General features: G+C 41.4%; 1 protein-coding gene across 1 annotated transcript in view; it reads left to right on the top strand.

Annotated features, from left to right (window-relative positions):
* Positions 1 to 23,684, top strand: part of NAA25 (N(alpha)-acetyltransferase 25, NatB auxiliary subunit) — a 90,246-nt gene that overhangs the window by 40,562 nt on the left and 26,000 nt on the right. The window contains exons 8-14 of the mRNA XM_011997899.1: positions 513 to 602; positions 3,222 to 3,391; positions 6,172 to 6,284; positions 13,405 to 13,612; positions 14,429 to 14,518; positions 20,181 to 20,361; positions 21,097 to 21,196. Of these exons, the coding sequence (XP_011853289.1) occupies positions 513 to 602; positions 3,222 to 3,391; positions 6,172 to 6,284; positions 13,405 to 13,612; positions 14,429 to 14,518; positions 20,181 to 20,361; positions 21,097 to 21,196 (952 nt within the window). The remainder of the gene's footprint in view (positions 1 to 512; positions 603 to 3,221; positions 3,392 to 6,171; positions 6,285 to 13,404; positions 13,613 to 14,428; positions 14,519 to 20,180; positions 20,362 to 21,096; positions 21,197 to 23,684) is intronic.

Here is a 23,684-nt window from a genome sequence, read left to right as displayed (position 1 = left end):
TGCAGTGAGCTGAGATCGTGCCACTGCACTCCAGCCTGAGTGACAGAGTGAGACTCCATCTCAAAAAGAAAAAAAAAGATACTTGTAATCATGGTGCTGAATTCTAGTTAGGGTTTAAGAATGAACACTGAAAATCATTAATTTCTCAAATTCAGTATTCCCCTGAAAGAGAGAGCCTTCATTCGTTGCTACAGCACTTCTCTCCCCTTCCCTCCATTTTGGAAGTGCTTATGTGGGGACTTGTCTGTTATGAATATTAGTTTTCTAGACCTGGTCATTTTATTGAGGGAAAGAGTAGCTTACTAGTCTTTACAAATACAAAGTAGTATTACTTTGAAAATGCCTCTGGAATGCCTTTTAGAGTTGCAAAGGAAACATGGAGTGGGTGCGGGTGAGCCAACCTACTACATACTAAAATGTAACTTACAAAATAAATTGAATATCATGGTTCCTAAGGCAGATCTGTCACAACTTGAGTTTAATCCTGTGTGCATCATTCAATCTGATTTTAGCTCAGATGACTGGCAGTTCTATCTGACTTATTTCGATTCTGTCTTTCGACTGATTGAAGAGGCCTGGACTCCTCCTGCTGAAGGTGAACAGTAAGTTGTCTTCTTTCCTGAATTACAATGGCGCTTTTTAATATAGTGTAGTGAAAGGATTTCATTATAAGCCAATTGAATTCTCTTTTTCTGTCTCAATAAAGTATTCCTTTCAAAGTAAGAGATTTTTTCCTACTTTTTAAAGTATAAAATACACAAGTTCATTCTAAAAATCACGTTAGTGCCGAAATATGTGGTGTGCTAATTTCCACTTATCTTACCATTCCAGAAATAACTCTTTTTAACAGTTTGGTGCCTTTCTGCCAGATTTATTTTCATGTTTATGCTAAGATAATTATTCTTTTTCTTTTTCTCTTTTTTTGTTTTTGAGATGGAGATTGACTCTTGTCACCCAGGCTGGAGTGCAATGGCATGATCTTGGCTCACTGCAACCTCCGCCTCCCAGATTCAAGCAGTTCTCCTGCCGCAGCCTTCTGAATAGCTGGGACTACAGGTGCCCGCCGCCATGCCCAGCGAATTTTTGTATTTTTGGTAGAGACGGGGTTTCACTGTGTTGGCCAGGATGGTCTCGAACTCCTGACCTCAGGTGATCCACCCACCACAACATCTTAGCCTCCCAAACTGCTGGGATTACAGGCATGAGCCATTGCGCCCAGCTTAATTATCCTTATATTTAATATAAAAATGGGATTGTATTAGACATGATTTGCAACCTGTTATTTTCTGCCTTAAAATATTTCTTGAACATCTTTCATTTCTGGTACATATAGATCTCTTTCATTTTTTTTTTTCCCCCCAGCAGCTTAGGAGTACTCCAGATGTACCATAATTCATTTAGCCTTTTCCCTATTGATGATACTTGGATTTTTGAAGATCTCTTTTTTTTTCCTTTGTCCTTTTGTTATTGGCTATTGTAGGCAGTACTACAATAAAATTTTTTTTTCCTTTTTATAGGCATCTAGAGGTAAATGAATAAATGGCATCTTTTAAAAAATCAATACAGAAGTAAGATCCAAGATGACAGTTATGAGCTGATGCTTGCTTCATAATATTAACTACATTACCTAATTTTTCTTAGCTTTCATTCTTTTTTTTTTTTGAGACGGAGTCTCTCTCTGTTGCCTAGGCTGGAGTGCAGTGGTGCAATCTCGGCTCACTGCAACCTCCGCCTGCCAGGTTCAAACAATTCTCCTGCCTCAGCCTCCCAAGTAGCTGGGACTACAGGCGCTCCCCACCACACCTGGCTAATTTTTTTTGTATTTTTAGTAGAGACAGGTTTCACCATGCTGGCCAGGCTGGTCTTGAACTCCTGACCTCATGATCCGCCCGCCTCGGCCTCCCAAAGTGCTGGGATTACAGGCGTGAGCCACCACACCCAGCTTCAGCTTTCATTCTTAAAGCGGTAAAATGTACAAGACCCCATCTCAAAAATATATGTGTGAGTGTGTATTTAATTTTTAATTTTTGTTTTTTTTGAGACAGAGTCTCACTCTGTCACCTAGACTGGAGTGCGGTGGTGTGATCTTGGCTCACTGCAACCTCTGACTCCTGGGCTCAAGTGATCCTTTTGCCTCAGTCCCCAAAGTAGCTGGGACTACAGGCATGAACCGCCACACCTGCCTAATTTTTGTGTTTTTTTAGAGATGGGGTTTCACCATGTTGCCCAGGCTGATCTTGAACTCGTAAGCTCAAGTGAGCCACCCTCCTTGGCCTCCCATACAGGTGTGAGCCACCATGCCTGGCCTTTTTTTTTTTTTTTTTTTTTTTGAGATGGGGTCTTGCTCTGACACCCAGTCTGGAGTGCAGTGGTGTGATATTGCCTTCCACTGTAATCTCTGTCTCCCAGGCACAAGTGATCATCCCACAGCAGCCTTCCAAGTAGCTGAGACTGCAGGTGTGCACCACCACAATTGGCTAAGTTTAAAATTTTTTGTAGAGATGGGATCTCCATGCATTGCCTAGGCTGGTCTCAAACTCATGGGCCCAAGCAGTCCTCCCACCTCAGCATCCCAAAGTGCTGGAATTTCAAGTGTGAGCCACCACACCCAGCCTTATATTTTTATTAGGCAATATTTTTTCTTTTTTCTTTTTCTTTTTTTTTTGAGATGGAGTCTCGCTCTGTCATCTAGGCTGGAGTGCATTGGCGTGATCTTGGCTCTCTGCAACCTCTCCCTCCCGGGTTCAAGTGATTCTCCTGCCTCACCCTTCTGAGTAGCTGGGACTACAGGTGCATGCCACCACGCCCGGCTAATTTTTTGTACTTTTAGTAGAGGTGGGGTTTCACCATGTTGGCCAGGCTGGTCTCGAACTCCTGACCTCATGTGATCCGCCCACTTTGGGCTCCCAAAGTGCTGGGATTACAGGTGTGAGCCACCATGCCCGGCCAGGCAATATTTCATATAGACAAAATTATTCATTCTTTTTTAAAAAAGGTTAAGTTATGCCGCAGTAATCAAATGCCAAAATTGAAAGTAATCTTATAACATGTTATCTGTTAGAATATGTTCATAGTTCTCTTTTATTCCTTTTTCTATTATTTTATAATTATCAAAGTTTTTTTTTTTCTTTTTTTTTTTTTTAAATGAGTTTGGCTTGACTTTAAGCTTTGGGAAGGATGATAGAGGCAATAAAATACCTTTTTCACGTGCTTCTCCTCAGCTCTTTAGAAGGAGAAGTACATTATTCTGCAGAAGAAGCTGTGAAGTTTATAGAAGATCGGATAACGGAAGAATCTAAAAGTTCTCGCCATCTCCGAGGACCACATCTAGCTAAATTGGAGCTGATTAGGCGTTTACGAAGTCAAGGTTGTAACGATGAGTACAAACTGGGTAAGAAACCATATGATATTTGGGAAGCCTGGAGAATGCCCTTAATACCCAAGTGCTATATTCTTTATTTGAGATCTACACTGGATAGAGTCATGTTTGGGAAGCAGATGTCTTCATAGCCTGAAAATATTTGCTAATGAATGGATCACTTATAAAATTAGTCCTTTATCATATATTCATCTTGGCTTAACATTAACTTATCTCCTTGTTCCATCAGAGTCTTTGTCAGGCATTCTGTTGCTGACCCAACAATAAAATCAAAATCAACTGGTTGCGGTGGCTCACACCTGTAATCCCAGCACTTTGAGAGGCTGTTGTGGTTGGATTGCTTGAGCTCAGGAGTTGGAGATCAGCTGGGGCAACTGAAACCCCGTCTACAAAAAATACAAAAAAATTAGTTGGGCATAGTGGTGCACATCTGTAGTTTTAGCTACTCAGGAGGCTGAGGCAGGAGAATCTCTTGAGCCCAGGAGGCAGAGGTTATAGTGATCCGAGATTGCGCCTTCACTCCAGCCTGGGTGACACAGCCAGAAATTGTCTCAAAAATTTAGTTACAAAAAATAAAAAATGAAAAAACCTGGCTGGGCGCAGTGGCTCACACCTGTAATCCTAGCACATTGGGAGGCCAAGGTGGGCGGAACACTTGAGCTCAGGAGTTCAAGACCAGCCTGGGCAACATGGCCGTAACCCTGTTTCTGCTAAAAATACAAAAAATTGGCTGGGCACGGTGGCTCATGCCTGTAATCCCAGCACTTTGGGAGGCCGAGGTGAGTGGATCACCTGAGGTCAGGTGTTCAAGACCTGCCTGGACAACTTGGTGAAACACTATCTGTACTAAAAGTACAAAAAATTAGCCAGGCGCGGTGGCACACGCCTATAGTTACAGCTACTTGGGAGGCTGAGGCAGGAGAATTGCTTGAACCTGGGAGGTGGAGGTTGTGAGCTGAGATGGTGCTGCTGCACTCCAGCCTGGGTGACAGTGAGAGTCCGTCTCAAAAAACAAACAGAAAACCAAAAAGTTAATCTGGGTGTGTTGGCGTGTGCCTGTGTCCCAGCTAGTTGGGAGGTTGAGACACGAGAATCGCTTGAACCAAGAGATGGAGGTTGCAGTTAGCCAAGATCGTGCCACTGCACTCTGGCTTCAGCCTGGGTGACACAGTGGGACTCTGTCTTTAAAAAAAAAAAAAATTAAAAACCCTCAAAAACAATAAAGTCAAAATCAATTTCAAAGTAAAATTGCCAGTTTTGGAAAAGTTTCATGAAGTGGATGAAATGTTTCTTGAAAATCTGCTCGAAGCATTCAAAAAACTATTGACAAAAGAATATTTGGTGGAATTAGCAATTTGTAAGTGAAGAGAAAATTTACTTGGATAATGACAAGATAGCGGAAAAGAATGACGTGGATAGTAAAGCATTGAGAGAATCCTTCAGGAAATTTGATGAAGCCTTTAGATCTTTTTATAAAATGATTCTTTATGATCTTATTGCTCAATAAGTAAAGGATGTCGTCATTGTACTAGTTCACAATTTTGCTGGAAAAATTACCACGTCCCTAAAGGAAAGCAGTAATTCTTTGCTTATACTATGAGTTTGCTTACGGGTTTTTATTTTATAATTATTTTTTTTGAGACAGTGTCTCCCTTTGTTGCCCAGGTCCCAGGTTGGAGTGTAGTGGTGCAGTCTCCACTCACTGCAACCTCTGCCTCCTGGGTTCAAGTGATTCTCCTGCCTTAGCCTCCCAAGTAGCTGGAACTACAGGCAAGCGCCATCACATCTGGCTAATTTTTGTATTTTCAGTAGAGATGGGGTTTTGCCATGTTGCCCAGGCTGGTCTCAAACTCCTGGCCTCAAGTGATCTCCCCACCTTGGCCTCCCAAAGTGCTGGGATTACAGGCGTGAGCAACTGCACCTGGCCTAGCTTACAGTTTTTTGTTTTTTTTTTTTTGAGATGGAGTCTGTCTCTGTTGCCTAGGCTGGGGTGCAGTGGTGCAGTCTCGGCTCACTGCAACTTCCGCCTCCTGGGTTCAAGCAATTCTCCTGCCTCAGCCTCCCAAGTAGCTGGGATTACAGGTGCGTACCACCACACCCAGCTAATTTTATATTTTTTAGTCGAGATGAGTTTCTCCATGTTGGCCAGGCTGGTCTCGATGATCTGCCCTCAGGTGATCCTGACCTCAGGTGATTTGCCCACCTTGGCCTCCCAAAGTGCTGGGATTACAGGCATGAGCCACTGCACCCAGCCTATTTTATAATCTTTATTTTAATTTAAATTTTGAATGGAGTCTTGCTCTGTTGCCCAGGCTGGAATACAGTGGCATGATCTTGGCTCACTGCAATCTCCACCTTCTGGGTTCAAGTGATCCTTTGCCTTATCCTCTCGAGCAGCTGGGATTACAAGCATGCACTATCACACCTGGCCAATTTTTGTGCTTTTAGTAGAGATGGGGTTTCACTATGTTGCCAGGCTGGTCTTGAACTCCTGACTTCAAGGGATTGCCCGCCTTGGTCTTCCAAAGTGTGGGATTACAGGTGTGAGCCACTGCATCCAGCCCGTTTTTTTATTGTTTAAAGACTAGTCAGGTGCAGTGGTGAAAAGGGGGAAAACAGTAGGACAGTGAGTTCAGTCTGTAACTGAACAAGCAGTTGAGATAACCCACTATCTTGGGACCAGCCTCAAGCAAAATTTTGTTTTAATTGAGTGTTTTCAAATTAGATTCTCACTTAAATAGAAAATGCTTCTGTTCATGAGTAATAAAGTGATTTTGTTTCCCGTCGCCCAGGTGATCCAGAAGAATTAATGTTCCAATATTTTAAAAAGTTTGGCGATAAACCTTGTTGTTTTACAGACCTTAAGGTGTTTGTTGACCTCTTACCTGCTACGCAGTGTACAAAAGTAAGTACTATACAGTTTAGAAGTTTGTTGGGTGCCTCTATTTGTTGAAACACAGAGTTTAAATGTTTGGGTTTCTTTTCTAAAATGTGTGGAGCTGATAATCATGAGATACAATGATAACTGCCCTGTCAAGCTAAGTACTCTATGTGTTACAACATTGAAGGCATAATTTCTGGTTAAGTCACAATGGGAGTAAAGCCCTAACAGATGGTGGATTCTCCTTTTTTTGACTGTTTTATTTTGAGATAATTAAGGATTTACATGTAGTTAGAAGAAATAACACATCTCATATATCTTTTATCTGTTTTGTCCCAATGGCAACATCTTGCACAATTATAGTATAATATAATTAGGAAATTGACATTCCTCTCTTCTGTTGAACTTATTCAGTTTTTGCCAGTTTTGCATGCACTGATTTTTATGTGTTTGGGTGTTATGTGTGGATTTAGTGCAGTATGTGGTACGTATGGGTGTGTGTGACTACTACCATAGTCAAGATACAGGACAGTCCCACCACCACCAGAATCCCACATGCTACCGTTTAATAACAATAGCCACCCGCCCATCTCTATCTCTGGGCAGCTACTATGTTTTCTGTCTTTATAATTTTGTCATTTTATGAATATGAAGTACAGCCAGGTACGGTGGCACGTGCCTGTAGTCCCCAGCTATTTGGGAGACTGAGGCAGCAGGATTACTTGAGCATAGGAGTTTGAGGCTGCAGTGAGCTGTAATCATGCCACTGCACTCCATCCTGAGTGACAGAGTGAGACTCTGTCTCTTAAAAAAAGAAAAAAAGAGGCTGGGTGCAGTGGCTTACGCCTGTAATCCCAGCACTTTGGGAGGCTGAGGTGTGTGGATCACCTGAGGTCAGGAGTTCGAGACCAGCCTGGCCAATAATGGTGAAACCTTCTCTCTACTAAAAATACAAAAAATTAGCCAGGTGTGGTGATGAGCACCTGTAGACCCAGCTCCTTGGGAGGCTAAGGCAGGAGAATTGCTTGAACCCAGAAGGCGGAGTTTGCAGTGATCTGAGATCACAGCAACCACATGGTTGACTCTCCAGGAATTTATGCTGAGTGAAATAAGCCAATCTCAGAAGTTACTCATAGTATGATTCCGTTTATTTAATTTTTTTTCTTTTTTGAGACAGAGTCTCACTCTGTGGCCCAGGCTCATTGTAACCTCCGCCTCCTGGATTCCAGGGATTCTCATGCCTCAGCCTCCTGAGTAGCTGGGACTACAGGCACATGCCACCATGCCCGGCTAATTTTTGTATTTTTAGTTAGAGGCAGGGTTTTGCCATGTTTGCCAGGCTGGTCTCAAACTCCCGACCTCAAGTGGTCCACCTGCCTCAGCCTTTCAAATTGCTGATAGTACAGGTGTGAGCCAGTGTGCCTGGATTTTTTTTTTTTTTTTAACTTTTGAGAATTGGGCAACACTTTATTCTATAAAATAGAACAAGTGTTCCCTACTGTTGAGTTTGCAGAGTTCTTTATATATCCTAGATACAAGTTCTTTGTTGGATATGTGGTTTCAAATGTATTCATCATCTTCATGAAATTCTGCAGTACAAAGTTTGCAGTTTGAAGTCTAGTGGGCTCTCCTTTTAATGTCTTCTTTGTTTCTTTCTTTTTTTTTTTCTTGAGACGGATTCTTGCTCTCACTCTGTCGCCCAGGGTGGAGTGTTGTGGCACGATCTCTGCTTACTGCAACCTCTGCCTCCTGGTTCAAGGGATTCTCCTGCCTCAGCCTTCCAAGTAGCTGGGATTACTGGTGTGCTACCATGCCTGGATGATTTTTGTATTTTTGGTAGAGATGGGGTTTCACCATGTTGGCCTGGCTGGGAAGATTGGAAGTCTTTCTGTGACAGGGCTGCCACCATCCGTTCTCCCAGAAAACTTTCTGTTGTCCCCATGTGGAATGGATGAAGTGCACTGGAAGCACAGTAGATATAATTAGAGTATTTTTTTAGTGACCACATTTTTAGTCCATGAAGGTTCAATACTTTGGCAGACCTGGGGTTATACATTTGGGGCAGATAGAGCAGTGTATTCCCCAACTGATAAGTAACCAGTGGTCTCGGGTTCTGAAATGACTGCTGCCATTCACATTGGTTTAGTAAAGCTCTATTTGAGTTGCTGTGGTTATAGGGCTCAGGCCAAGCCTGGAAGTTTCTGGATAAATTGTAACACATTCGGAAAGGAAAGTTATGGGTTATAGGAGGATTTAAAAGCATATAAGAGGGAAAAATGGTTGAGTGGAGGAGAGGTTTGGTCTGTCAAGGACAGAGTGGTACTGCCGTTCACTTATTTGAAAAGCTGTATGTAGAAGAGGGAGGAGAACAGGGACCAGCAAGAAGTTCTACAGGGAGCTCAGAATTTGACTCACTGAGAAAAAGATCTTTCTTAGTAGTGAGAATTCTCTTGAATACTGTGTGGGAGCTTCATGTTACTGGAGGGATTGAAGTGGAATGTAGATAAACCTTGTGGGAGGGATTCATTCAGTAAGTGTTGAGCATATTGTGTGCTAAGCCCTAAGATAAGGAATAACTGATCTTGTCTTACAGTGCTTATTGTCTTGCTATTTGAAGCATCAAATGGTGGGGCTGCATTAGAGGAACACTTGCTGCTTTTAGCTGAGATTCATAAAGGTTTGCTACCATGAATCTAGTACCAGTAACCTTTTCTGTACAGCTCTACTTCATTGGTATGTTTGAGAATCTTAGGTCATCTCATGTGATCCCACATAGTAAGAATCATCTATTCAGATGACCCTTACTAGAATGCTAGCAGTGATAAGCTCTAGTCACTATTCTGTGAGAATAAGGATTTAAAGCTGTTACATTGAGTTTATAGTCCTAGTCTATGTAAATTTTACTTGAGAGAGGTAATTTTGCTGCCACTTTTTGACTGTAGAATGACTTCAGTAGGTAAATATCCTGTCACTCAGCAAGTATGTTTGTCAGAGGATTACGAACTGTCCAAGTCAAGCTGAGAATTGTTGTCCTAATGAATTATGAACCAAATCTTTTTAAAGTCTGACTAGCCCCTAAGAGTGAGCCAGTGAGTTCAGTTATCCTGAAGTGGCTTACCCTGGGTATGTTGTAATCTTTGTTTCCTTTGCTTTAGGGTTTTAGCTAAACAATAAAATGATTCTAGGTTTTTTTTTTTTTTTTTTGTGAGACGGAGTCTCGCTCTGTTGCCCAGGATGGAGTACAGTGGCATGATATTGGCTCCCGGGCTCAAGTGATTCTCTTGCCTCAGCCTCCCCAGTAGCTGAAATTATAGGTATCCGTCACCATGCCTGGCTAATTTTTTTTTTTTTTGTGACAGTTTAGCTCTTGTCGCCCAGGCTGGAGTACAATGGCGCAATCTTAACTCACTGTAACCTCCGCCTCCTGAGTTCAGTGATTCTCCTGCCTCAGCCTCCCGAGTAACTGGGATTACAGGCGCCCGCCATCATGTCCAGCTAATTTTTTTTGTATTTTTAGTAGAGATGGAGTTTCATCATGTTGGCCAGGCTGGTCTTGAACTCCTGGCCTCAAGTGATTTGCCTGCCTTGGCCTCCCAAAGTGCTGGGATTACAGACCTGAGCCACTGCACCCAGCCTAATTTTTGTGTTTTTAGTAGTGATGGGGTTTCACCATGTTGGCCAGACTGGTCTCGAACTCTTGACCTCAAGTGATCCACCCACCTCGGCCTCCCAAAGTGTTGGGATTACAGGCCCGAGCCACCGCGCCCGACTGCTTCTAGTTTTTATTTTTTATTTTATTTTTTGAGACGAGTTTCGCTCTTGTTGCCCAGGCTAGGGTGCAATGGTGCCATCTCGGCTCACTGCAAGCTCTGCCTCCCAGGTTCAAGCAGTTCTCCTGCCTAAGCTGCCCGAGTAGCTGGTTTTACAGGCATGCACCACCATGCCTGGCTAATTTTGTATTTTTAGTAGAGACGGGGTTTCTCCATGTTGGTGAGGCTGGTCTCGAACGCCCGACCTCAAGTGATCCACCCGCCTCAGCCTCCCAATGCTGGGATTACAGGCGTGAGCCACTGTGCCTGGCCTCAGCGATTCTAATTTTAAAGGAAATATTTTACACAGCAGTAAAACTGTACAGACTAAAGAATGAGCAGATTATTTTGTAACAAAACCTTGTCAGGAAGATTTTTCTTTAGCATCCACTAAAGAAGGCCGCAATAAACCTAACTAATACATAAAATGGCTTGCAAGGTTAGAAGAACTGGCAGTAGAAACTATACAAGCATTTAATCAAAAACATGAAAATAATGGCTAGGCATGGTGGCTCATGTCTGCAATCCCAGCACTTTGGGAGGCTGAGACAGGCGGCTTGAGTTCAGGAGTTTGAGACCAGCCTGGCCAACATGGCAAAGCCCCGTGGCTACTAAAAATACAAAAATTAGCCGGGTGTGGTGGTGCATGCCTGTAGTCCCAGCTACTCTGATGGCTGAAGCAAGAGAATCGCTTGAACCCGGGAGGTGGAGGTTGCAGTGAGCCGGGATTGCACCACTGTACTCCGGCCTGGGCAACAGAGTGAGACTCTGTCTCAAAAACAACAAAAACATGAAAATCAGTGCTACAGTTTGTTAAAAGTATGGAATATATATATCTGATCATAATGATTAAAATTAATAGAATTATAGGTAAATTGAAGCAAATTCATTACAGATGTGAAACTGCAGGATGAGTGGGATTTTGTTTTAATTTTTTTTGTTTCATTTGTATCAAAAAATTACATGTATCGGAGCTAGGCGCAGTGGCACGCACCTATCATCACAGCTACTCAGGAGGCTGAAGCAGGAGGATTGCTTGAGCCTAGGAATTCGAGTCCAGCCTGGACAACATAGTGAGACCCCTTCCCAAAAAAGGAAAAAGAAATACATGTGCTGTATACAATTGAAAAAGTCAGATAGTATCACAAGGCTTGTGTTGAGAGGCAGTAGTCACTCTTTTTGTTCCAGCTCAACAGATGCAAATCACTTCCAACTAAATTCTTTTGTTATTTTCCTCCATATTTTGAGATTATTTTCATATTTCCTCCATATTTCTATATTATTTCAATTTATTTTTATAGTTATAGTCTTAAACTATTGGTGCCCTTCTGTGGAAGGTGATTAGTTGTTTATAACAAATCAGTTGCCCCCTTATATACTTAGGATAAAACATAAGATTCTGTTCTCTCTACCCTTCTCTTCACCAATGTAAGAAATGCTTTCCATTCCAAAATGCCTGTTTGCTACTATCTGTTTAGGAACTTACATATTTGTCTGATAGCATTCTGGGATATGGTTGGGAGTACGGGGTGGGAGCCTGAAATTATCACTGAATAAGCAAATTTCACTTTATTCCCCTGTTTTCAGCTATGACTGCTGTCTCTGACTCTTTATCTGGTTCAGCGCATTACGGCTATAAAACCCAGGCTATTCTACTCACACTTAGAAATTCCGTCTGTGGACTTTGGGAGGGGCCTAACTTCTTAGAAATTTATATATTCTATTTTAGTCCCATCAGCACTTTAGCCTTTAGGGACACCTGGTGCCCTTAGTCTCTGAGTCTTCCAAGATTCTGTGACTAGAGTGCGCTTCCTGCTTATTGGGGTCTGCCTCATTGCGTACTGTTAGATTTCGGTGTTCTTGGCGACATAAGTTATTTCTTACCAACTGTTCTTGTATCTTTTGAATCTTGATGATTTTTATTTGCTGTCGTCTCTCATTTCTTCACATATTCTTTTTTTCTTTTTTGAGACAGGGTCTCACTGTGTCACCCAGGCTGGAGTGTAATGGTGGGACGATGGCTCACTGCAGGTTCAAACTCCTGGGCTCAAGCCATCCTCCTGCCTCAGCCTCTTGAGTAGCTGGAACTACAGGCGTGCACCACTATGCCTGGCTGTGTTTTTTTATTTTATATTTTTAGTAGAGATGAGATCTCACTATATGCCCAGGCTGATCTTGAACTCTTGAGCTCAAGTGATTCTCCCATCTCTGCCTCGCAAAGTGCTGGGCTTATAGGTGTGAGCCACAGCTCCCGGCCTCTTCACACATTCTTGATCTTTGTGGCTTTATTCTTTTTTTTTTTTTTTAAATATGGAGTTTCACTCTTGTTGCCCAGGCTGGAGTGCAGTGGCGCAATCTTGGCTCACTGCAACCACCGTCTCCTGGGTTCAAGCAATTCTCCTTCCTGCCTCAGCATCCTGAGTAGCGGGGATTACAGGTGTGCGCCACCATGCCTGGCTAATTGTTTTGTGTATTTTTAGTAGAGATGGGGTTTCACCATGTTGGCCCAGCTGGTCTTGAACTCCTGGCCTGAAGTGATCTGCCCGCCTTCTCCTTCTAAAGTGCTGTGATTACAGACCTGAGCCACTGCACCCAACCTCTTCTTTTTATTCCTTACTGGCATCTTAATAGGATTTTAGAATTGAGAGGAAATAAGCATGTGTTTAATAAATAAATGACTAGAACTGGTATGTGGGTTTTATTTTGTAATTTTAATCGAAATTTAAAGGATGAAAAACATTTTAAGGCAAGATGTAACCATTGGGAGAAAACTGGATGAATGGTATATGGGATCTCTGTTATTTCTCATAGCTGAGCATGAATCTATAATTATAATAAGTTCAATTAAGAAAAATGTAGGGTCACTGACATGAGGTAAACAGTGTCTTTCCATGTATAACCTTTCCTTTCAGAATTTATCAGCATAATTACAGATTAAAATTTAAAAAATTTTTTGGTAATCTGTTCTTTTCTATAGTCTTCTTAATGTTTTCATTGCTGTAATATATATTATGTTAATATGCTATAAGTTATGGAACATTTTCAGAATTATAAAAATCTTTCACTGCCTGTAGTACATGGTATTGACGAATACTTTTGGCCAGTAATGAATGAATGTGCCAGTTTCATTGGAGCTTCACCAGTGTTGTGTGCTGTCACAAATTTTTTTCATTTTAGCTGTTTTGGTAGATAGAAAATGGTGTATGAAAGGAATTTTAGTTTTTGGGTTTTTTTCTTGATGTCTTTTTCTAGACCATTTCAATTTCTGTTAATTATGGCCTACTGAAGACTAGTTGTGTTTTGAGACCTTTGCTCCTTTTTTCCCCACTTTGCAGTTTATTAATCAGTTACTTGGAGTTGTTCCTTTGTCGACACCAACAGAGGATAAGCTGGCACTGCCTGCTGACATCAGAGCTCTGCAGCAACATTTGTGTGTGGTGCAGCTGACGAGGTTACTTGGCTTGTACCACACCATGGATAAAAATCAGAAATTGAGTGTGGTCAGAGAATTGATGTTAAGGTACCAGCATGGACTGGAATTTGGTGAGCAACCATTCAAAATGTGCAGTAGTTCCCTGATCTACGCTAAGACTTAGAAGTCAGTTTTTTAATCACCTGTAGCACCCTGTTTTAATGAGTTTTGTAAGGAGACTATTTTGTCTGGGAAGACCATCTAAGTAATATGATGTAAAGCCTTTCTTAAGCCTGGAGTTTTAAATAATTTGGATTGGCTTTCAGTTGTCTATGTTCTTGATCTGATGAGCTAACTTTTTATTAGATTGGGGCTCATATAGATTGCATAGTTTATAATTATCACATTTTCTGCTTGTAGGCCTAAGTATTCTTAATATACAGACTGTAAGTGAACAAAAGGAATATTGTAAATTGTAAGATAAATATTTAGTTTAGAAATAGATGATCTTCAGATAGGTGTGGCTTTTGCTAGATATATGTGATAGACACATAATTGTCTGACTATAAGATGTCAGTATTTATCTGTAATCTAAAGAATTAGATGAAGTCAGGAGCATATTGTGAATTTAGTTATACATGGCACTTGGCTTATGTTCTTTTCTTCACTTCGACCTCCTTCAAATCTTCCTTTTCTCCCTTTGGGACCATCATAGATACCACCTCTGCTCTGGAACCCTACCTTCTGTTCCAGCTGAGTGTGGTTTCACCTTCTTTTGAACCCTTTGATTCATGGTTCATATTTTTCTCCTGATACTTATCTTGTTCTTAATTTTCTTTTACTTTTCCTCTATTCCCTCCTGTCACTTTCCTGCTTTTAAAAACTCCTATGGGGTCAGTAATAGTTGAACAAACATTAAAATAGATATGATTTTTTTTCCCCCATAGGGAAAACCTGTTTGAAAACAGAATTGCAATTTTCTGACTATTACTGTCTCCTTGCTGTCCATGTGCTTATTGATGTATGGAGGGAAACAGGTAAGTAGCAGTGATTTCAGTTCAACTTTACTTTTTGCTTTTATTGATTATAAGTCCTGCATTCTTTTGTTAGACTAATTATAAAATCCACAAATTTTATTTATGCTTTTAGGTTCTACTTTTCTTGATATTTCTAGGGTGCTTCCAGAAAAACCTGTTTTGGCCAGGTGCGATGGCTCCTGCCTGTAATCCTAGCACTTTGGGAGGCTGAGGCGGGTGGATCACCTCAGATCAGGAGTTCAAGACTAGCCTGGCCAACATGACGAAACTTCGTCTCTACTAAAAATACAAAAATTAGCCAAGCATTTTGGCGCATGCCTATAGTCCCTGCTACTTGGGAGGCTGAGGCAGGAGAATTGCTTGAGCTTGGGAGGCGGAGATTGCAGTGAGCCGAGACCGTGCCACTGCACTCCAGCCTGGGCAACAGAGCAAGATACCGTCTCACAACAACAACAACAAAAACTGTCTCCAATTTATCCCCTTGTAACCAGGATAATGTTAAATGAATGGATATCTGTTCTGTTTTTAAGTGTTTGTGAATAATAAGTAGTGACTATAAAAAAAATACTATGACAAAGCTACAAAAATTAAAATACAATGAAACTGACTAAGAAATACATGCACAGGCTTATGGAACAGAATATCTTTTATTCACTTCAAAAAATTTTATATACAGGAAAATGCATTCTTTCTGGAATATAGTCTGTCTCATTTAGGATAAAAATATAAGACGTGGTAAAGGAAGCATCGTGAGTGATTGGGGAAGAAAAGGATGATTCAGCAAATGGTATTGGGTTGCCTTTTCTTTAGGTCCCACACCCTGACATATTCTCTTATTAGCAGTTTTGGAGAAAAAATAACTTTAGGTGCTTATTGCATATTATTCATGAGAATTAAACTATAGAAGAAACAAAGGGCTGAAGAGGCAATGGTAAGCAAGATAAACACAACCTCTGCCCTCATGGATCATTTCACAGAGCTCTCAGTTTTGCTTGTTGTTGAGATGGAGTTTTGCTCTTGTTGCCCAGGCTGGAGTGCAGTGGCATGATCTCAGCTCACTGCAACCTCCGCCTCCTGGGTTCAAGCGATTCTCGTGCCTTAGCCTCAGAGTAGCTGGGATTACAGGCATGTGCTACCACGCCCGGCTAGTTATTGTTTTGTTTGTTTGGTTTTTTTTTTTTTCGAGACGGAGTCTCGCTCTGTCACCTAGGCTGGAGTGCCGTGGTGCCATCTCAGCTCACTGCAAGCTCTGCCTCCTGGGGTCATGCCATTCTCTTGCCTCAGCCTCCCAAGTAGCTGGGACTACAGGTGCCCGCCACCACGCCCGGCTAATTTTTTGTATTTTTAGTAGAGAGGGGGTTTCACCGTGTTAGCCAGGATGGTCTTGATCTCCTGACCTCGTGATCCGCCCACGTCGGCCTCCCAAAGTGCTGGGATTACAGGCGTGAGCCACCGCGCCCGGCCAGGTTTTGTATTTTAAATAGAGACGAGGTTTTGCCATGTTGGCCAGGCTGGTCTCAAACTCCTGACGTCAGGTGATCCACCCACCTCAGCCTCCCAGAGTGCTGGGATTCAGGCGTGAGCCACCGCACCCGGCCTTATCATGCCATTCTTAAAATCCTTCAGACCTCAGGAAGCTGAGGCTTGAGCCCAGTAGTTCAAGGCTGTAGTGAGCTATGATCACACCATTACACTCCAGCCTGGGTGACAGAGCAGGACCCTGTCTCTAAAAAATTTAAAAAGAAAAAAAATCCTTCAGAGGTACCCTGTTTTCCTGAAGATAAACGTCAAGTGTTTTAGGATATTTTATAATGCTATTTATAATCTGGCCTGTGTCCACATCTCCAGATTCTTAGGTATTTGTGGTCTTGAATCTGCTTTAAAATTTTTTTACAACTATCACTTAACATCATGTTGCCTGTCTTTGAAATAACTTTCTTACCTCCCTCATCTAACTTTTACTCAAATGGTGCCTTTAACAAAGCCTGTCTTGATTTTAACTCCTTCACCACTGGGGATTTTATGGTCCTCTGAACTTCTGTAGAACATTGTATGTAACCATATGGTAGTGTGTTTTTTTTTTTTCAGTTTGTTTTGAGATGGAGTCTTGCTCTGTTGCCCAGGCTGGAATGTAATGGCACGATGTTGGCTCACCACAACATCGTCCTCCCGGGTTCAAGCGATTCTCCTGTCTCAGCCGCCCAAGTAGCTGTGATTATAGCATGTGCCACTATGCCTGGGTAATTTTTGTTTTTGTTTTTTGTTTTTGAGACAAAATCTCGCTCTGTTACCAGGCTGGAGTGCAGTGGCGTAATCTTGACTCACTGCAACCTCTCCCCTCCTGGGTTCAGGTGATTCTCCTGCCTCAGCCTCCCGAGTAGCTGGGACTACAGGCGCCCGCCGCCACACCTGGCTAATTTTTTGTATTTTTAGCAGAGACGGAGTTTCACCATGTTGGCCAGGATGGCCTTCCTTCCATCTCTTGACCTCGTGATCCACCCACCTTGGCCTCCCAAAGTGCTGGAATTACAGGCGTGAGCCACTGCGCCCAACCTGATTTTTGTATTTTTAGTAGAGTTGGGGTTTCACCATGTTACTCAGACTGGTCTCAAACTCCTAACTCCGGTGATCTGTCCGCCTCGGCCTCCTAAAATGCTGGGATTACAGGCGTGAGCCACCGAGCCCAGCCCATGTTACTTGTTACACTGTATTGTACCAAGGATGACAGTGAAATCCTTGTCGTCAGGTAACTTGTTATTTGGGCCCCTAGATTCATGAGGCTGCATAGGGCAGCAAAAGTCATTTTTACATGAAAACATTAATGAACTGCTCACGTAATTTGATCCCCACACAGATAGCCTTTCTTACTTATGCCTAGCATCTGTTCTCACCAATAGTGACTATGGCTTTGCTAGTCTCATATATTAATATTTTGAGCAAGATACGTGGCCATATGATAATAGTAACAACTGACAGTTGATTAGCAGGCATATGAAAGTACTTTACACAAATTAAACAATTTTATTTTAGTTTAGTTTTTTTTTTGAGATGGAGTCTCGCTCTGTCGCCTGGGCTGGAGTGCAATGATGCAATCTTGGGTCACTGCAACCTCCGCCTCCCAGGTTCAAGCGATTCTCCTGCCTCAGCCTCCTGACTAGCTGGGATGACAGGCGCGCACCACCACACCTGGCTAATTATTGCGTTTTTAGTAGAAACAGGGTTTCACTATGTTGGACAGGTTGGTCTTGGACTCCTGATGTCGTGATCCGTCTGCCTCGGCCTCCCAAAGTGCTGGGATTACATGCATGAGCCACTGCGCCTGGCCAATTTAAACATTTTAATAATATAGTTACTATCACGGTTTTATAGATGAGAGAAGTGGAGGGCAGAGAGAAAAAAGGTAAAGTGTCCAAAATCCTGCAGTGCAGACAAATACATGGGAATCATTTGCAAAATGAAATTGTAGATCTTGTAAAGATGCAGGGCTTCTTAAAGTCAGTGAAAGGGATGATGAAGTATTCCAGTCACAGTCGTAATCATTGTTCAAGGTGCACCTGGCAGAACTTAGAAATCAATAGAAAGTTGATGAGGGCATTTAAAGAGATTCATTTGAATTCAAAAGGATTGAGTGCTTCAGGAAGTTGATGTTCTCGAATATTTTTTTCTGAAAGGCTTTTTTTTTGAGACGGAGTTTCACACTGTAATCCAGGCTGGAGTGCAGTGGCACCGTAGGAGCGCTCTGTAGCCTCAACCTCCTGGGCTCAAGGGATCCTCCCACTTCAGCCTCCTGGGTAACTGGGAGTATAGGCACATGCCACCATGCCTGACTAGTTTTTGTATTATTTATTTATTTAGTTAATTTTAAATGTTTTTAAAATTATTTTTAATTTATTATTAAATTTTATTTTTATTTTGAGATGGAGTCTTACTTTGTCACCCAGGCTGGAGTGCTGTGGTGTGATCTCGGCTCACTGCAACCTGTGTCTCCTGGGTTCCATCAGTTCTCCTGCCTCAGCCTCCTGAGTAGTTGGAATTATCCACCACGCCTGGCTAATTTTTGTATTTTTAGTAGAGAAGAGGTTTTACCATGTTGGCCAGGCTGGTCTTGACTTCCTGACCTGAGGTGATCCGCTTCCCTGGCCTCCCAGAGTCCTGGGATTACAGGTGTGAGCCACTGCGCCCAGCCAGTTTTTGTATTTTTTGTAGAGATGGGGTTTTGCCATGTTTCCCAGGCTGGTTTGAAACTCCTGGGCTCAAGCCATCTCCCTGCCTTGTCCTCCCAAACTGCTGGGATTACAGGCATGAGCTACTGTGCCCGGCCTATCTTTCTTTTCTTTTGGAAAACAGCATATAGAATATTACCTTAAAATCTTACTATATGGTGCTTTCATTTTTGCTGTTGTTACTGACTGTAAAAGTAGCTTGTTCAAATTTTGGAAAGCAGTTTACTTAAAATCTCACCTTTTTGGACCTCAAAAGCACTCTATCACTTTTGCATTTTTTTCTTTTTTCTCTTTTCTATTCTTGAGACAAAGTTGCACTCTGCTGCCAAGGTTGGAGTGCAGCGGCATGATCACAGCTCATTACAGCCTCAACCTCCTAGGGTGAAGCAGTCCTCCCAACCTCAGCCTCCTGAGTAGCTGGAACCATAGGCAGTGTGCACCACTACATCTGGCTAATTTTTTCAAAAATGTTTTTAGTAGAGACGAGGTCTAGCTATGTTGTTCAGGCTGGTCTCAAACTTGTGGGCTCAAGTGATCCTCCCACCTCAGCTTCCCAAAGTGCTGGGAATATAGGCATGAGCCACCATGTCCAGCTAACATTTTTTTTGTGTTTTTCTTCTCTCTCTCTTTGTGCATATTTTAAGAGTTGAGATCAACTCTTTGTACTAACTTGAATTTTCTCTCTCTGTATGTGTTTTACTGAACATTCTTGCACAAACATTTTCCTTTGTAATTAAAAAGTCTTCATTACTGTCAAGTAGTTATATGATGTTTCCATGTGTGGAAGTTACCATAATTTACCTAATCAGTCTCCCATCATTATATCACTAGATAGTACGATAACTATTTTTATATATAAAGCTTTATCTGTATTTCATAGTATTTTCTTTAGATAGATTCTAAAGAATAAGTTACTTAATCTTGAAGCCTACAGATACATGTACCTTTTGAAATTTCATAGACCAAAAAAAAAAAAATTTTAGTTTGATTATTAATGAGTAAATATTTTCAAACATCCTATTTGCCATTCTGTTAGTAGAGTTACATATGGAAGAAAAATGATGTCTATAGAGAACATCTGTCTGGGGTTTCATAAAGGAAATCCTGCAGGGGCAAGATGCTGAGCTCCAGTTTTCCTTCAAAGTCCATGTCTTCCCAGAATCTGAGATTCTGTAATTTCCCCCCATAAGACCTGGCCACTTAAAATCTGCATCATTTTTGTCGCGGGCATGTTTAAGAATAGACTTAACTATTAAGGGACTCTCTATTTAGGCGAAATTCTCTATTTTGGTTATAGATGTATATCTAAAATTTGTTCTCTGTCATTTAACTTCATTTATAGAGTGGGGGTGATGATGTCAATAAGGTTTTGTTTTTTGTTTTTGGGAAACTTTCATTTGCTGTCAAGATCAGTGGATAATATTGTATTTTGGTTCTAGGTGATGAGACTGCTGTGTGGCAGGCCCTGACTTTGCTGGAAGAGGGATTAACCCATAGCCCTTCCAATGCTCAGTTCAAATTGCTGCTTGTTCGAATCTACTGTATGCTGGGTGCATTTGAACCAGTGGTGGATCTTTACTCCAGCCTTGATGCTAAGCATATCCAGCATGATACCATTGGGTTGGTAGTATATACTCTGAATAATGAGCAGCCAGCTACACCAGTGTGGGGTATACAGGACTCTAAGTTAGATTTTAAAGTTGATCCTGACATTAAGCCTTTTTGATTAAATAATAATCTGTTATGATTCATTGCAAAGCAGAAAGATTTTTATATCTCCCAGCATTTTGTAGTAATTTGAAAATTTGCACAATTTAGAAATGTAAGAGAGTTTTCCTCAGAGATAGCAAACATATATATATACACACACACACATACACTTTGAACCCTTATTCTTAGCACACATTATTTTGAAGTGTTCATTTCCGCTTTGCAGTTGAAGTTGACACTTGTACTTTATTGACCTCAACAAAGTTTGAATTTGTATTTTGGATTTGTATTTAGACTACTCTTTATTATTATGCTATTATCACTTAATGGCATTTTCTCTGTTGTCTATGGTGCTGTTTTAGGAAGACAGCATTATGTTCTCTTAGACCTTTTATGTGCCATTAATCATCAGAGTGTAAGAAAGCCTAGTATAGAACTTTACGTCTCCCACAAAACTGAGTTAACCTTTTGCTTTTTTAAAAATTTTAACTTGTGAATTAGATCATTTCTGTGGGTGTATGTTTTAGTGTTTTCTTATGCCTAACTATTTTTTTGCCAAGTAATTTGAAGCGTAATATTTGTTACTTGAGGTAGGTAAGTAAGTATAACATGTCTTTTTTTTTTCCTTTTTTCCTTCTGATCTAGTTATCTTTTGACCCGATATGCTGAATCTCTAGGTCAGTATGCTGCTGCGTCCCAATCCTGTAACTTCGCACTCAGGTTTTTTCACTCCAACCAGAAAGATGTAAGTGAAAAACTATTTTTTAATGTGATCTTGCCTGCTCACTGCACACTGTTGAGGAGTGCGTCACCTCATGTCACAAGTACACGTGTTAAGGTGCACTATGCTGAACTAGCAAGTGCCCTTAGACCACAGCTTACTGTCCAAGGCTGGTAGGGAGAGGTAGAGAGTTATTTGTGTTTGTTAGAATGGGTGTATTTGATAGATTCTTTGGAAAGTTGCATTTAAAACTGGTATTTAGTGAATGGGAAGTGTTATTCATCTTAGACCTGTCTTTTGATCTCTAAGAGACTTTTCCAAGGGTAAAAGAAACAGCCCATAAGCATTCATAGCCTGGGATGCCATTTAACATTCTGCAGTAGCAGCTGCTCTCCGTTACTTTTATTTAACTCTGAAATGTATGTCCATTGTGCTGTTTGCCAACAGTGAATGTACTTGTATTTTCTTAGAAAATTAAAAGGCATTCCAAGAAACTTAGGTGAATAATATGTTTTTTAAAGTAGAAATAAATAAAATAGAGCTTCTCTGTGCCATAATGAAAGGATGGGATTTGCACCATATTTTTCACTGCAAACAGACTTGGGCTCTACTTGTTGGTTAAGCAGAAGTTTTTGTAGGAAAACCATATGGTCTGTACTCAGTTGACCAATTGTGAAAAACTGCCCAACAATGAATGTGGAGAAAATGAATGTCTCCAGGGTGGTCACTGCCTACTTGGTTTTCACAGACTTCTAAGCCTCATCGCTTGAAGTTGGCTGTGCCAGCTATCTGCCCATAGCCTTCCATTCTCATGGTCTACCAGCAATTAAGGAACTAGCAAGGAAGCTAGTTTCTGGGGTTCTTCTTGGCAAACACTCACGAGGATTTTTTTTAAACCCTTTCGTTTTAGTATAACAGGTTGACTAATCTATCTTCCATCTAATTCTTTAAGGGTATGTTGTATTAAATAGAAGCATTTCTGAACATGGGATATAGGTTTGTTTTCAGTTTATGATAATTACGTTCTGACAAGTTTCAGGGAATGGCCTAGAGGGCTGGAGTAGCAAAAGGACAGCTCGGAGCAGATGGAAAGCAGCCTCTTGTGCTTAGATAATGAGCTGTGTACCATCAGTTGGTTCTTAGTCCTGTATCCCCTCCCCAAAGTGGTCCCCCTACCCCCTCCCAGTGATTAGTATCTCCGTTCAGACCTCATTTTGTGGCACGCCTCTAATCAGGGAGAGAAGAAAATGAGTATTAGTATCTGAGCATGTTGCTCAGAAGGTGTGCTGGCCTGGCTTAGTGGTCAGAAGGTCATCTCTAGGATGTTGGGTTTCTAAAATCTAGCATGGATGAACTATAAACCTATGAATTTTCATTGTGTGTTCAAGTATCTGTACTTGAACTCCTGTTTTCAAGAAGTTTCATTAAAAAAAAAAAATAGGATTGGTTTCCTCATCTCATTTATGCCCTCATTTCTGTATTTATAAGAGAGATTAAAGAAACATTTGATTTACTGAAGATTCCTTTTCAAAGGTTTGTTTCTCAAATAGCTTTGAGGTAGTGGGAGCAAATAAGGGATTCATTCCAGCCCGGTGGCTTTTCCTCTAGCTTTCAATCATCCAGCATTCTAGAAGAACTGTATTACTCATGAAGATGTGGTCAATAAAGACACATTACTTTATATACATCAGACTTAGGCTTTAATTTTTTTTCCCCACAAATATTGTGTCTGAAGAGTTTTTTTAAAAGAAAACTCTAAAAATAAAATTACAGAAGTATTATAATATAGGCAAAGGAGACCCCTGGGAGCAATTTGAGGGGGTGTGTCATCCTCAGTGTTTTTTTTTTTGTATCTTTGTTTGATGTTTTGCTGATGGTTGTGTGTGGCAAAAGTGACTAATTCATCTGAATGTATGTGATGTTGAACCTGATAAAATGATAGCATTTTATTGATCAGAGACTAAGACACTTCAAATATATTTTGATTACTGCTAAGAAGATGGAGCTTATTTAATCTGCTGAAAGGAGAAAATCTTGAGGAGTCCTAGAGGCAAAAGAAAAATATGGTACAGGCTGGGCACAGTGGCTCACACCTGTAATCCAAGCACTGGGAGGCTGAGGCAGGTGGATCACCTGAGGTCAGGAGTTCAAGACCAGCCTGGCCAACGTGGTGAAACCCCGTCTCTACTAAAAATACAAAAATTAGCCGGGCATAGTGGCAGGTGCCTGTAATCCCAGCTACTCGGCAGACTGAGGCAGGAGAATTGCTTGATCTGGGAGGTGGAGGTTGCAGTGAGCTGATATTGTACCATTATACTTCAGCCTGGGTGACCAGAGAGACTCTGCCCCCCGACCAAAAAAGAAAAACACAGTACAGCTAGGAACATGTAGCTTGACCTTAATGTTGAGTGCCAGATAGAGACTGTGATGTGAGCTGTTTCCTAAAGAAATCTAAGGCTAAGAAAGATTATGATTGTAGTGTCTTACTGTGTGTGTTCAACCTTGTGCTTAG

The sequence above is a fragment of the Mandrillus leucophaeus genome, unplaced genomic scaffold (genome assembly GCF_000951045.1).
Source record: "Mandrillus leucophaeus isolate KB7577 unplaced genomic scaffold, Mleu.le_1.0 Scaffold55, whole genome shotgun sequence".
Classification (NCBI taxonomy): Eukaryota; Metazoa; Chordata; class Mammalia; order Primates; family Cercopithecidae; genus Mandrillus; species Mandrillus leucophaeus.
Note: the sequence above shows the minus strand (reverse complement) of the source record. Positions and strands in the feature narration are given on the sequence as shown.